This window comes from Lithobates pipiens, unplaced genomic scaffold (genome assembly GCF_037356315.1).
Source record: "Lithobates pipiens isolate NorthernLeopardFrog02 unplaced genomic scaffold, aLitPip1_a1.2 Scaffold_13, whole genome shotgun sequence".
NCBI lineage: Eukaryota > Metazoa > Chordata > Amphibia > Anura > Ranidae > Lithobates > Lithobates pipiens.
In genome coordinates, this window is record NW_027507718.1 from 37,160,204 (window position 1) to 37,175,028 (window position 14,825).

The following is a 14,825-nucleotide window of genomic DNA, read 5'->3' on the forward strand; positions in this document are numbered from 1 at the left end:
GCATAAATTATCTGTAAAATCATTCTAGGATGTAGAGAGGCGGTAGCCTTTTTCCATTTTTGTCATTTATAAGCATAGCCGAGGCAGCGTGCATTTTAATTTAAAGGCACAATAGAATTCTTCCTGTCAGGCATCTGTAGCCCATCCCTCTAATAACAATATAGAACAATAACATTTCTATGCCACTGCTGGATATGTACACCATTTGTGTTCAATTTATCTTTCTTTTTTTTATTTTATTTAATATAATCCTATATCTGCTTCTTGAACTCAAGTCATCTTCAAGACAGATAATTGTGACCACCCTTATCCTCCAGACCCCTCCCCGCAGAACATGCAGGTATAAATGTTCTGAGCATTCTTCTTTTTTTCTATAGATATGTATATACACATACAGTATTTACCTGCTAACTTAATTTCATGATGCTCCACGCTGTTTTAATTGCTGTCATGTTTCAGAGATTGTCTCACAAATATGAAAAGTTTTTTTAAAAAACGTAAATAGATTTAATTTTGTGTGTATTAAAATACATGCATAATCAATACTTCTGAATGTTATTGCATTTTCCCTTAATACAAGTGCATTTTAGGGGAAAAAAATTCTAACATATGTTGCAAAATATGCTACTTTGTGAATTCAGACTGTATGCAAGAAGACTCTTGCCTGTAAAGCTGAATATAATGCAAAACATATTACAATGCCATTATGGCTACTGCATAAATAATTAACATTACATGTATATTTACCTTGGATCTTCTTTTCAGATGATCTTAGCGTAGTAGTTTCTCGCTCCATATTCACCTGAATTTAGTGACTGGGATGAATGATTGCCCTTGATTATCTCATTCTTGTGCCTGGAATAATGAGGGTAAATATGATAAGCAGTTGTCAATATTAAAGCAGGACTATAGGAAGAAGGCTTCAGGCCTTCTGCTAGGGAGAATGAAACAGCAGATTTGAGTATCACAATCTCCCCAGTATTATATTTTCTGTAAAAAAATAAAATTACTTGTATATGAAAACATAGCCTTTCCCCGGCTCCCTTTTTTTTTTTTTTTTTTTTTTTCCCTGATCAGCTGATGAAGAGACTAGCAGCTCGCTGCTTTGCTGGCTTGTTAATTTTGTCCCCACTAACAGTGATTTCCGATAGCCGGCCTGCTGATAGTGGTAAGGTAAATATCCTTTTTTTTTCCTTGTCGTCTTGAAGATTCGGTAGAACTTATATAACAGGAATGTGTAGGTGTGTAGCACATCAAAAGCTGGTGTTCTTCGTGTTTCTCTGTTCATCTGAGTGCTCAAGGAAAGCAATACCCTTAACTGTTGACTGCCTTGTGTGCTGCGTTTTAGACTGGAATTTAAAGCTGTCAGACAGGGCACGCTAGACATTCAGGACTGTAATTGTTTGCTAGCAGCAGTATGATGGGTAATGCTGTCTTAGCCACATACATAATGACACTGTATTTTTTTTTGATCTGATTCACTTTCCCTTTTTTATTTATTTTGTGTGTGTGTGTGTGTGTGTGTGTGTGTGTGTGTGTGTGTAAATCAGCAGATTTTGTCCATCCTTTCTGGTGATTGTGTCTGAACGCTACAAGCATGATGGAAATTGACTTCTGATTATTAAGGCCTAGTCTGGAGCTGTCCCCCAGGATTTTCTACTTATGTTTGTTCGGTGGGTTTAGATACATAGGAAAGCGATCTGCCAGTCCTCTTTGGCATGCTCACATGCCAGGTTAAAGGATTTCCTCTCCTTTTTGTGTTTTGATTTTTTTTCATGTCTGGGATTTGTTCTTTCCTCCTTTTGCAAAGGAATTTAGGAAAATATCTTGGCTTATGGAGTGCCTTTATCCTTGTTGATTGTTCTATTTCTCTGATTGTAAATATTGGTTCTGTTTGGTGCTGTGGAAAAGTGAAGGTAATTGCCATTTGATTAGACTTCATTTCAGCTGCTGTCAAAGACTGGTAAACATTTGTACGCAGACTACAATATTTAAAAGCATAACTAATGTTTATCTACATAATGTTACAACAGATGTTCTTGTGCTTTCTTCTCGCCTTTATTTTTGCACGGTTGAATTTTTGACAGTTCAAAAATCTGGAATAGGAAGGAAAAATGGCAGTCAATGTGATTGTATATGCTTTTTTTCAATCATCTGGTTTAACCTTTTTTTTTCTTTTCAGGAAAAAAATGCATTTTATTTTTTAACATTTTTTACTCATGTTTTAAAGTAACAAAGTGAACTATAATTCTGAGAGAGAAACCATGGATTCTGTTTTATTGTGTGCTTAGCATGTTATTTGGGTTATACGTTATGTATTATTGCTCTTCCAATTGCTTGCCTACTTTTTGTTATGTTTTTACGCAGATTTAGGCTTCAGTTGGGCGTGTTTTTTTTCAGCTGCCCCTGAACTCTCCTCTGTTATCAGTACATGTACACGGGGTCGTTTCCAGGCAGTTGAGTTTAGAAGCATTTTTTGGAAAGCAAACAAATGCCTTCAGGACGGATGTTCAGAGGCATTTGAAGTCTCAAATGCCTGTAACAGCTTGTAAACGCAGTAACTCGCCTTTAGCCGCGTTTCGTTTATAGGCGTTTTTAATGGAGAAACATTCTTGACTGTTTGAAAAAAAAAAAACTCTTCTAAATGCAAACACAGTATGCAAACTTAGCAAAACAGATGTTTTAAATGTGGGTTACTATCTGTCAAGTTAAATAGTTCAGGAGAGGTTATAAAATGTTTGCAAAAAAGGTTTTAAAATGCCCCGTGTACATTAAGTTTTAATGAACCATTTCCCTTAGTATAAATGATTGTCATGTGACAGCCATCTTGTTTATGTGCACACATTGAGGGATTGGAAACATAAGTTCACTTATCAAGCGGGAGAGTGCAAAAGAGCAACGATCATGTAGTAACCAACCAGGCTTTAGTTTTACTATAGTTGCATATAAAAAGACGCTGAACAAAGGTGTAACTGAGGACATTTGTGCCCCTTTCTTTGGCTATGTTTGGTACCAAGGATTACACTTTCTTGGGTATGATGTGTAAGGCCGGCCATACACTGAGCAACTTTCTTTCCTGCAATCATGGGTTGCAGGAAAGAATTTAGCTCAATTTAGCCCATCGACACAGTGTTGATTCAGGAATCCCTCCTGCCAGGCATTTGTCTTTTCCAAACGGGGCGGCGCCATCCCTGCTGTGAGAATGCAGTGATTATTGCTAGCGGCTGGCTATAGCAGCCACTAGTGATAATCGCATAAAACCCATCATGCTGGTTGTACCAAGTTAATCAACTTGGTACATTTAGCCTGCCCATACACAGTTCAAATCTTGGCCAGTTCCTGCTGAACTGGAAGGGAGTCTAACCGTGTAGGGCCTGCCCAAATCTCGGCAGTATTTTTTGTTTTAGTAGATACTGCACATGCAGGTCTGCAGACCTGTTGCATTGGTATGGAGAGTCCCTGCTGATTTTTATATTGTGGGAAACACCGTATACTGTAGTCGAAGTCTTGTTTGCATAGCATGACGTATGAAACTTCAAAACAGAAACAGAGCTTTGAATACCATTGGCCCATTTAGATCTATACATGTGTAACGTGTGTAGAGGTGCTTTTTCTGTGTTAGGCAAATTAATTGCTAGTTTCTTTCTCCTTTGACCTGCATTATTGACTTGCGTTTCCAGTGCATTTTTGGATTTGGAGTGAGTTTAGATCCATTGGTCAAGGCTTGTTAAAGCGATTTGTAAGTAATTTTTTTTTAAATACCAAACATGGCATACTTACCTGAAATGTTTTTTCGTAGAGCAGCCCCAATCCTCCTCTTCTTGGGACCCATGCCAGTGCTTCTGGCTCCCTTATTTACTGAGTACCCCCATGGCATGGCACTTGCTATGGGGGCATTCATGCAGGTTTGTTGACAGTGTGGTTCTGCCCCGCCCCTGCTCCTCCCAATGGCTCCCACTGCTGCTTCTAAACCAGTGAGGAGAGAGAGAAGAGATATGTTGCTCGTTTGCACAGCCCTGGATTGATATTGAGCTCCGGTAAATATGAGGGGGTCTGTGGGGGGTGAAGCTGCACACAGAATATTATTTTTACCTTCATGCCTAAAATGACTAAAACCCTTCTGCCTTTAGAATCACTTTAATAGCTGTTAGAAACCAAACAGCATGCATCAAATGTTGCCAGTATTTTGCAAAATGCACTCCTATGCAGAGAAGAAAATGGGCACTATTTTTATTGGGGGGAACCGAAACACATGCATGTTGTAAATGGGCCCCTGGAGAGAAAAGAAGCCAAACTTTGACTCCTCACTCTGCAGTAGCTGTTAGTGTTTTTATTGCAAGTTGTGACAAGATTGTGCACTAGCTAAAACTAAAGAAAATTAGATAGAGATCATTGTACAGTTCTGGTATAGTCCTTTATGAACACTCCCATATGTGTGTATTAATAAATGTTAATGTAGATTGCACTTTTAGTGGTTGTTGCCAAATTATCATTCATAATACATAAGGTACCTGCTTTTAATGCAAACAAAATGTTCCATCCTTTAGGCAATCGAGGACGGGAATTTGGAGGAAATGGAAGAGGAAGTCCGGCTAAAAAAGCGCAAGAGGCGAAGAAATGTGGATAAAGAGGTTGTTGTTGTTGTCAAAGAAGATGGTGAAAAGAAAGAGAAAAAGAGAAGGGGACGACCTCCTGCTGAAAAGTTGTCACCAAATCCACCAAAGCTGACCAAACAGATGAATGCTATAGTTGATACTGTAATAAACTATAAAGATAGGTAAGTGTCCCCCCCCCCCCCTTGATTTGTTTTCCCCGCCTTGTATAGGCTGAAATGTAAATGTCAACAGCTGGAAGCATTGATGGATAAAATACTGGCAACCCCCCTCCCCAATACTTTTTGGAGCTCATAATGCCAACAATTTTGACGTGCTGTGTTTTCAAAGACATGCTAACAAACTGGACAACTGTGCAGGAATGGGATCCAGGTTCAGCCCTTCTGCAAGCGCTTTCCATTTAAATTGTGTTTAGATGTCTAGGAATCCATTAGCGGGACCCGGGATATAAAAATAAAAAAAATAGAGGTTTATAGTACAGGGCTTCCTTAAAAGGTTGTAATTCTACATTACTTATGAAAGTGAATTTACTTTGTTTTTAAACAATATCAAAGTTGAAAAGCTACCATTCTGTAATATATGTGTTACATTCTGATGCTATTGAAAAATGGCAAGTTTTGCCTGGGAGTTTTAAAAGTTTAAATTTGAAATTAAATTGAAGGCAACAACAGAAAGTCCCATTTCTGCAACAGTTGACTGTTCCACTAAAAAGATGGGGATGAATGGACTTGAGTTTGTTGTGTTAGTAAATGGAGACTGCTGAATCCCCCAACCATCACACCTTCTTGGCCTTTTTCATCCTCAGCCAGAACAAATGCCCAATGAAGGGGAATTTAAGCCCCTTACAGGAGCAATATGGTTACAGATGAGTGGTCTCTGACCATTCTAGAAGTCCCTGGTATTCTTTGCAGTTAGTAGAGACTAAATAAATAATTGCATGTGTATATTTTATGTGTAAATTAATTAGCCCTAAAGTAGCAGTCAAAAAGTCCAGTCAACTCCTAACTTTTTTTATTGAAAGTTTAACAATTTACAAAAAAAAAAGGTACAATGTATGCCCCAAGTGGGGTAGACTTTTTGCTCCCTTATATGCAAGAATGTTGTAGTTAAGCATCGATATCCAAATTCAATTATATATGTAGCCATATTCAGATGTTAACAATATATAATCCTCATGGGAGATAGCATATTATACCAAAAGGAAGGAAAAATAAAGAAATATAGTAAAACCAACAAAATAGCTTCCAGTGGAAAAGCCCACCTGGAAAATTAAATATATAGGGGATAAAGGGATGAGTGCTTGGAGGGAGATCTGCAACTACTAACTTTAACTAAACCTGCTCCCACCCCCATTCTAAGCCTTTTCTATCCTGTGAAAAGAAAGAGGTCTATATTTGCCTATTCTGAGAGCTCTCCGGTCAAATAATCACGTGGCAGTGTGGGCTTCAGTGTAGAGAAGGGACAGCCAACAACGGATGCCCTATAGTAGGCCTCTGCGCGAGTGTCTTAAGGATGATGGTAGCCACCTTTTGAGGCAGTTCCCTTTGTCCACTTTCTCTCCAGACCTATGTAATGGAATGTTCCGTCATCAATGGACAAATGTACTTGGTCTCTGGACATAGAATGCCAAGGATATCAAGTGTAAAAGTTCCCAAGTCCTAAAATTACTGTAGCGCACATATTTATAAGAGGCTATTTATGAACGTTAATGGTACTGTACACTGACATCACACAAAGGTTTATCTCTAAAAGTATATTTTTCTTACAACAGATAAGGCATACAAAACGCTCTCTATTACTTAGCTATTGGTACAGTAAATGCGCAATGCTAGTTCTTATAACTGAACGCTTACCATATATCCAATTCTTCTCTCTTGACTTGTTTCGCAGAAGAAAAAACTTCTTCAGGAGTTCTAGAGAGTGAATATTTTTATCTATTAAAAAAAAACAGGACATCAGACAAAGAACATACAGAGAAAAATAAATCTAGAGAAGCTCCACGCATTCTTACCCCACCCAGGGGGTATCCTTGCATACATAAATTCTATATGTATATTAGCCCTAAAATAGCATTCCAATCAACTCCTAACATTAACTAAACCTGCTCCCACCCCTATTCTAAGCCTTTTTTATGTACCATGTGAAAGGTCTATATGTGCCTATTCTGAGAGCGCTTCGGTCCGGTCATAATGTGTGCCAGCACAGGCTTCAGTGTGGATGAGGGACAGCCAACAATGGATTCCCTCTAAGTAGGCCTCTGTGTGAGTGTCTTGAGGCTGATGGTAGCCTCTTTTGAGGCAATTGCTTTTGTCCAAATTCTCTCCAGACCGATCTAATGCAATGTTCCGTCATCGTGACAAATGTACTCGGCCTCTGGACAGGCAGACACCAAGTACCAGATTGTCCCTGACTTAGTGGCTCTGGTGTGAGAAGTTCCTTTCTTCTCACTACTGACACCAGCCTATAGGGCTACGAGGGGAGTCTCGGACACCTTGTCAGTGAAGGGGCACTTGTCAGGGGAAGCTTATCTACCAATAAACATTTTGAAAAATTTGCAATGTTGTACCAGCTGATCCAGATTCAGACAACGCCACTACATTGTCTTCAATCTTGGGGGGTGAAGACAATGGTATGGTGCTCTAACTGCGCTTTTGTATATTTGGATTTCACTAACCAGGACATTTTCTGTCCCTTTTTGTGCAGCTCTTGCTCATTAAAAGGACACTTCCATTTTCTGGGCTTGGAATGCTATGACTGTCTATATCAGCCATCGCTTCTTTTGGAAAGAGAAATACCTTTTTTTTGTCATTCCTAATTGACCCCGGAAGGGCACCTCAGCTTCTTGTGCCATCATCTCTAGGGGGCTTAGAAAGACCATCAGTCAAGCTTATGGTCCCAAGGATCATGTTCCCCCTTTCCTGTTAAGGCTTACTTCCCTAGATCTGTGACTACCTCTTGGGCATTTTGTCATCGGGCAAATTTTTCCCAGATTTGTATATTTACTATCTGGTCTTCTGTTAATGTCTCGCCCTGCTCTCTGCACATGCTCAGTTGCTTTCTATATTTAGGCAATTTTAGGTACTGTTGAGTTTTTAGAGGCTGATCAGCTGACAGCCTTAGGCCCCTGGGGCGGTGCGGGCGTCGGTGGTAAAGCGCCGCTATTTTTAGTGACGCTTTACCGTCGTTTTAGCGGCGGTCTGCGGCCACTAGCGGGGTGGTTTTAACCCCCTCTAGCGGCCGAAAAAGGGTTAAAACCGCCTGCAAAGCGCCGCTGCAGCGGCGCTTTGCCAGCGGTATAGCCGCGCTGTCCCATTGATTTCAATGGGTAGGAGCAGTGAATACACCGCTCCTTTCACCGCTCCAAAGATGCGGCTAGCAGGACTTTTTTCACTGTCCTGCTAGCACACCACTCAAGTGTGAAAGCCCCTCGGGCTTTCACACTGGAGTGAAAGGGGCCGGTTTTTTCAGGCGCTATTTTTGGCACTGTGGTGCCTGAAAACCGCTCCAGTGTGAAAGGGGCCTTAAAGTGGAATAAAATCCTCCTATCCTAGCTGCTTCTGTTTTAACTGAAACTGCCATGGGGCTGCACATGTGATCAGTTACAACACCAGCCATTTGGTGATTTGACAGTTTGGTTGAGGAAACAATCAGATCAATTTTTGAAACTGCTGGGTCTCTGGGCTTCAGCAAAATGGCAGCCTCCAGCAAGAAGAAACAGGAGCAAAGCAGGAGGCAATTTTCAGCAATCACTAATTTTGGTAGCATAATTGATAATGTGGAATATATGTTCCTTGCTAAAGAACATAATTTTTTTTTATCAAGTTGTTATAGGTAATGTTCCACTTTAAAGTGCAACCAAACCCTCCTATCCTAGCTATGGCATTAGCCATTTGATGACTTGATAGATCAATTGAAAGCGAATATAAGCACATTAGTAACAGTTTTTATTCAAGGCATACAGTTAACGTAACTGTTTTGGGAAACTTTCAAAATAGTGGGTTTTGTTCCACTTTAAAACGGAGTTCCAGCCTGGGAAGAAAAAACGAAGTCAGCAGCTATAAATACTGTAGCTGCTGACTTTTAATATAAGGACACTTACTTGTCCAGGGAACCCACGATGTCAGCACCCGAATCCAACCCCTCCATTGGCTCTGGGTGCAGGCGCCGGCATCCTTACCAAGGGAAACGGGAAGTAAAGCCTTGTGGCTTCACAGCCTATTTCCTACTACACATGCTTGCGCTGCGCTTTCTGGATGGTGCCACTGTCTTCTGGGACGCTTGTGTCTCCTAGAAGGCAGCAGGGGGAGGAGAAGGGGCCACAATTTACATATGTCGCCGCGGCAACCTTAAATGGAAGTGGAAATGGATTCCTGTTTTTGAAAAGTATCCGCTCCCCTCTTCCCCCCGAAAAGATGCCATATGTGACACCGGAGGGGGGAGGAAACATATAAGTGGAGCTTCCACCAGGTAGATTTTTCAGCCTCTTCTGATGCCAGCTTCAAGTGAAACTAAACCAACTGATTTAACCGATTCCCAAAATGGTAACATTCAAGACCTTCAGTGAATGATAAGCAACAACAGTTGCTTTGTTTTCAGTCACTGTCAAGCCATCAAATGTCATTAGTTGTTCAGCACCATGGCAACTATAGGCTATAAACCAAGGCTAAAATGACAGCTTAGTTTGGCTGTAGAGGATAAGGAGGGTTTAGTTCCACTTTTCCGGCGAAAGGTCTTTCAGGTAGCTCTTTGAGTTATAGGAAGTCCCCAGTTCCACTGTTTCCATTGAGCATGTCAACAATTGTTTGCTGTGTTGCCCACTCCTCAGATGTCCCTTCCCCAATTCCTTTTGTATACATTTAGCCTGTTAGTGGTGGTTTGATGTGTTGCCCACTCCTTAGACATCTCAAAGGTTTAGGATTTTCCTGTTCTTTCCAGTGGATGAGAAAAAAATATTTTAAACTCGCCCTAAAAACTATTTCTTCAAGTCCATTGAGGAATATGGGTCCCTCCCATCTGTGTTTATGATCATGCTGTCTGTACTGCTTTGCTCCAAACCTGAGGCTTTCAAGTGGTAGGAGGTGTAATAGCCTGGGCTGGCCTAGGTTTTGTTTTGTTTTTTACCAGTATCCAGTCCTCCTGTAGGTGGCAGTATAACCCCAAAGCCTCTCAATGGACTCCAAGAAAAGAATATATGGCAGAAATACTATGTTAATCATACAGTATTCATACACCATGGTTTATAGGTGTGTACCCCACTCAGTAAGCCCTCAGTCTTGTGCTCGTATTAATGAACCTATAGAATGTGTAGGTTATGATTGGGTCACCCCTGAGAGAATTTTCACCTCACCAAAAACCCTTTGCTGAACTCTATCCAGCGGGAAAAGGGTTTGCACATGGCTATTCCTGTAATTAATCCTGGCATCTCACTGTTTCTATTGAAGATGTTCCTTTCAAAAATTCCGCAGATAGGAAATTTAAGCCACACCTAAAGGTTCTCTTTAGCCACTTGTCTAACAAAGTATGTTTATAAACAGCACGGTAGACAAGTGGTTAAAGTGAGCTAATTTAGGGTACCATCTTTTTTTTTTTTTTTTGTGATTCCATAAGTGTGCACATCTTTAAGCCTTGACCTGTTTGGGTTGTATCACGTAAATAGTTATCAATATTTTATACTTTACTAAAAATTTGGGTACAATATTGTGTTTACACTAAAATTCATTATAGTGTACTTTTCCTAAAAATATGAGTTTGATAAATAGCTGTGTAATTAATGTGCAACATTGTCCACCATTTTAGGTCTCATGCACACTAAACCATTTGCTCAGCTCCTCTAAACACCTTTTCTCCTGGCTAGAAAAACAGTTTAGAAATGTAGTAAAAAACGCATATTTCACACTTTTTTTATGTGTGTTTGCATGTTAATGCCTGCTATTGGCCAGAATATTCCGATCATTCGCATGCATAAAATTGTGAATGGCTAAATTTCAACCCAGGTATGGCTGGCTTAACATGCAATACCATATACTCCGAAAGAATAACAAAATGTAAAAGTGCAATAATAAAATGTACTTGGTGGTATTTTTGTAATCATTTGTGCCTTTTCCAACTTAAAAGATGCAAAAACAAGCTAAATTCAGGAGTCTAGTTTAAAGAGCAGCTCTAGTCTTGTTAAAAAAACGACCGTAGCTGATTACTCTTACTAAAAAGATACTTACCAGTCCAGGGATACAGTGCTGGTTCTGAGTGGGAGTGGATACCTGTAAAAACTAGGTACCCACTCCCAGGGGGAAAAAAAAAAATTAAGAGGAGAGACAAAGTGGGAAGTAGGAAGATAAGCAGCACTCACCTTTTCAGGTGAAGTTCCTCTCTAAAATACCTAAAAGTATCTGCAGATTAAAGTTTTTTTAGTCTCTTCAAGAAATTCCCTACTCAAAGCATGAACTGTGCCAATTGAAGGGGTTTATTCCATTGCTGTTTTGAAGACAACTCAAATTTTGATTAAAAAGTAAAAAAAAAAAAAAAAATGTACACTACGAAATATAAATGTGAGTAACAAAACCTAAAGCTCCGCAGATAATCATGCTAAAGAAAACAGTGCGAGTGCATAAATCAATCCAATCTGTAAACCGTTTGTGGAGGAATATGTGTCCTCAGAAAAGGCCATCACCTTTTATTCCCCTTTGGCCATTTCCTCACCTTGAAGTATGAACCTCAATCTGAACATAAATCCACAGTTGGGCAGTGGTGGATGGAATGAATGCTGACAAAATATGAATCCTGGAACTTCTCACAAAGGTGTTTTCTGCAAAATAACTCAAAAGATGAGTCAAGCAGATCACCACAATCCAATGACTGCATGTTTTACTTTGTGTTTATCTATTACGGTTCTTGCGGTAAAACCAAGGAAGCTTAGACCTCTGTAGTGTATCAATGCTTTACTAAACAGAAAAGCTGCACATACAACTGTAGGATACACAATACAACACAACTCATAGATTACAAAAATATACCTACAAATGTAAGCAGTAAGTAAACTAAACCATTACTCAACTTAGGGTTTATGATGTTATGTCCTTCATGGTTCCTTGCTCAGTCCAACTCAAAAGCTCTCCAAAAATCTCCAGCTTCTGGTTGCCATGTCTTTCCTCATTGTTCTTCCAAACGCCACTCTCTCCGACCATGTGTTTCTTTCAAAAGACCCCAAGCCCCTCCCACAAACTTCCTCTGCTCAGCTCCAACACCTATCCAACTGGTTTATTTACAGATCAAGGTGGGGGGGGGGGGGGGGGGGGCGCTTGGCTTCTATGCTTTTAAAAATCTAACTCTATGTTATTGCTATCAAGACCATACAAATGGCTATAGCAACACATACCACCTCTTGACTTTATAGTATAATATAGGAAACCTCAACATCTCTTAAAGCCTTTTGTCCTGGAAAGGACGAAATAGCCCCCCCCACCCCGTATTGTAAATGGGAGGAAAAAATTCCCTTTCAACCTCCGTATCTTCTGGGTATGGATGAGCGCAGGTGTGCTCGCATGGACCATGTGCAGAGCCCGCCGGGAAGTCGGCACAGTGCTGCGCTAATCGCAGGCAGTGAGACATTGCCCGATCTCTGCAGCCGCACATTAGGGCAATGTCTCACTGCCTGTGATTAGCGCAGCGCCGTGCCGACTTCCTGGCGGGCTCTGCATGTGGTCCATGTGAACACGCCTGAGCTCATCCTTCTGGGCGGTCAGACTTTTGTTTTGTTTTCCCTGGAGACTGAAACATTACTTTTGAGCAGGGTTAACAATGTCTTTGTCAGTTAGTGGAGAAAAAGTCCCAGATGAAAGTCTTTTGTCCTCTTGGTCATAAGGAAATGCCTAGATGAAAGTTCACTCCAATTCAGCCACCATCAGGAAATCATCCAAAGTTCTCCTCAGGCTCTCTTCTGGTCTGCCTCCTTCCATCTAGCATGTTCATCTGCTCTACCTGCTCCACCTCTCGATACTCAGTACCTAAAAAGAGTAAGAGACAAAGCAGATTACATGTTCGTTCCAACTGTGCCAAAAACAAAGCGTATTGCTCACATTTCCCTATCTGCCCATTTTTAACTGAAAAGCTATTGTAGGTTGCCCACTGTTGCCTTAAAACACTTTCACAGAAAGATATGGTCTTCCAACGTAACGAATAAACTTGCATGTCTCTCCGTCCTCTCTTGGGAAGACCACAGGCCTGCTGTTGTCCATTCTTCACAGCATGGCACATTTTTGCAAAATGCCCCATTTTATGAGAACAGAAACACTTGATGTGACAATCTACAATTATCAACCACTTGCTTTCACTTCTTAAGCAATGCTGTTGTAGGAATCCCATCTTTTTCCTCTCAACGGACCCCCACCTTAAGTAAATCAATCCACATGTGTCTCCTGGAGATCATAGGCCTTGCCTTCCTTGTATCTGATTCAACTTGGACATTTGAGCTGATCAAATCCTTCAGCTTCCTGCTTATGGGAAGTAACAGTGGCATATGTCCTACTTCTGGCTTCCTGTCTCCGCCAGGATTGAATATACGGTTTCCCTCCTCACACACCAATACATCCATGGATGTGCCCCCTTTTACCTCAAAGAACTGATTTTTCTGCAGCTGCCCTGCACCTATGGAATACCCTACCTAACACCTTGAGGGCTCCTCAATCCACTGACTGTTTTTAAAAAAAAGGTCTTAAGACAGTTCTTTTTAGCAAAGCCTTTTGTCCCTTTTAGATGTTAGTTGTATTGCATTAATTGCTCATTTTTCTTTGTTTTTAACCTGTAGCACTTTGAGATCTTTTGATGAAAAGCGCACTATAAATAAAATTGATTCTTTTTATTCTGCTTACAGGCTCCGGGCCTTCGTTAGGGCACCATTAGACTTGTTCATGAGGGCTGCACACCGCTCATTCAAATCTTAAGCTTGGCCTACAGGGGTTTGAACACGCTTCAAAGCCACTGCAGGTTTAACTTTGATTACCCTACTGTCTAAATCTTTTGCCTTGCTTGCAGTTTTTTCCAAACACTTGGATGCTACTGCAAGCTGCTCCTTGAGTAAATCTTTCTAATTCGGCCTTTTCCCTCTTTTCTGATTCAATATGTAGAGCATGCAGAAAGTGCAAACCAAACACAGCAATTGCCCACATCTCTCCCTTACTGAACCCAAAACTTTTGAGACTAAAATCTGAGGAAAGATCAGAGACTCCATCCCCCCCCAAGCTCTGCTCAAAGGAGAAGCTTATCCAGCCAGCACCTTTACAAAAGACATCCACTGACTATTTCTGGCCCACTTGGGAAGAGTGTACGCAGCATTTTTTCCCCCAGTACAAGCAACAAAAAACACCACAGAAAATAGGTCTGCTTTAGTTGAACCTTTAGCGCAAATCCTGGATGAACCCCCAATGTTTTGCTTTGCGTCTATCAAAGTTCTTGCGGTAAAACCAAAGAAACTTAGACTTCAGTAGTGTATCAATACTTTACTAAACGGCAAAGCTGCACATACAACTGTAGAATACACAACTCATAGCTTACAAATGTAAGCAATAAGTAAACTAAACTGTTACTCAACTTGGGGTTTAAGATGTTATGTCCTTCATGGTTTCTTGCTCAGAGTCGCACTCAAAATGTCTCCAAAGTTCTTGAGCTCCTGGCATCCATGTCTTCCTCTTCGTCCTTCCAAACACAACTCCCTTCCTCTCTCCACATGCTTTTTTCAAAAGACCCCAAGCCCCTCCCACCAACTTCATGCATACCAACTTGCTCAGCTCCAAAACCTATCCAACTGGTTTATTTACATATCAACTATCATTGGGGGGGGGGGGGGGGGGGGCTGGCTTCTCTGAAAACATATGCTCTTAAAAATCTAGCACTGTATTATTGCTATCAAGACAAAACAAATGGCCATAGCAACACAGGCTGTGCTTAATATTCATATCCAGGTTCACTGCTGAAAAACTTTGTTAAAAGAAAAGGTAACATCACACTCGCATGTAATTAGTTGAGAACTGCATATAAATCATTTGAAGCTGTGCTGCTGCACTAAGTAGAGGTTGCATGTCTCACTGGATAGATTAGAACCAATAGCCTGCAGACAGCCTTCTCTCTCTTCACTCACCTGGGGCAGGACAATTGCTGTGAACGCACATCACAAAATTCTGCATCAAAAGTTGATATAAGTTAGATGTTTTTGGCAGGAGA

At 40.7% G+C, this 14,825-nt stretch overlaps 1 protein-coding gene across 4 annotated transcripts in view; it reads left to right on the forward strand.

The window, feature by feature from the left end:
- The window catches only part of SMARCA2 (SWI/SNF related BAF chromatin remodeling complex subunit ATPase 2), a 355,922-nt gene that overhangs the window by 312,024 nt on the left and 29,073 nt on the right, over nt 1-14,825 (forward strand). For 3 of the 4 annotated variants that reach the window (XM_077475014.1, XM_077475013.1, XM_077475015.1), the window contains one exon: nt 4,548-4,777. In XM_077475014.1, coding sequence (XP_077331140.1) covers nt 4,548-4,777 — 230 coding nt within the window. Of the gene's footprint in view, nt 1-1,077; nt 1,174-4,547; nt 4,778-14,825 lie in introns of those variants that run through there. The other variant, XM_077475016.1, reaches the window with a different exon arrangement.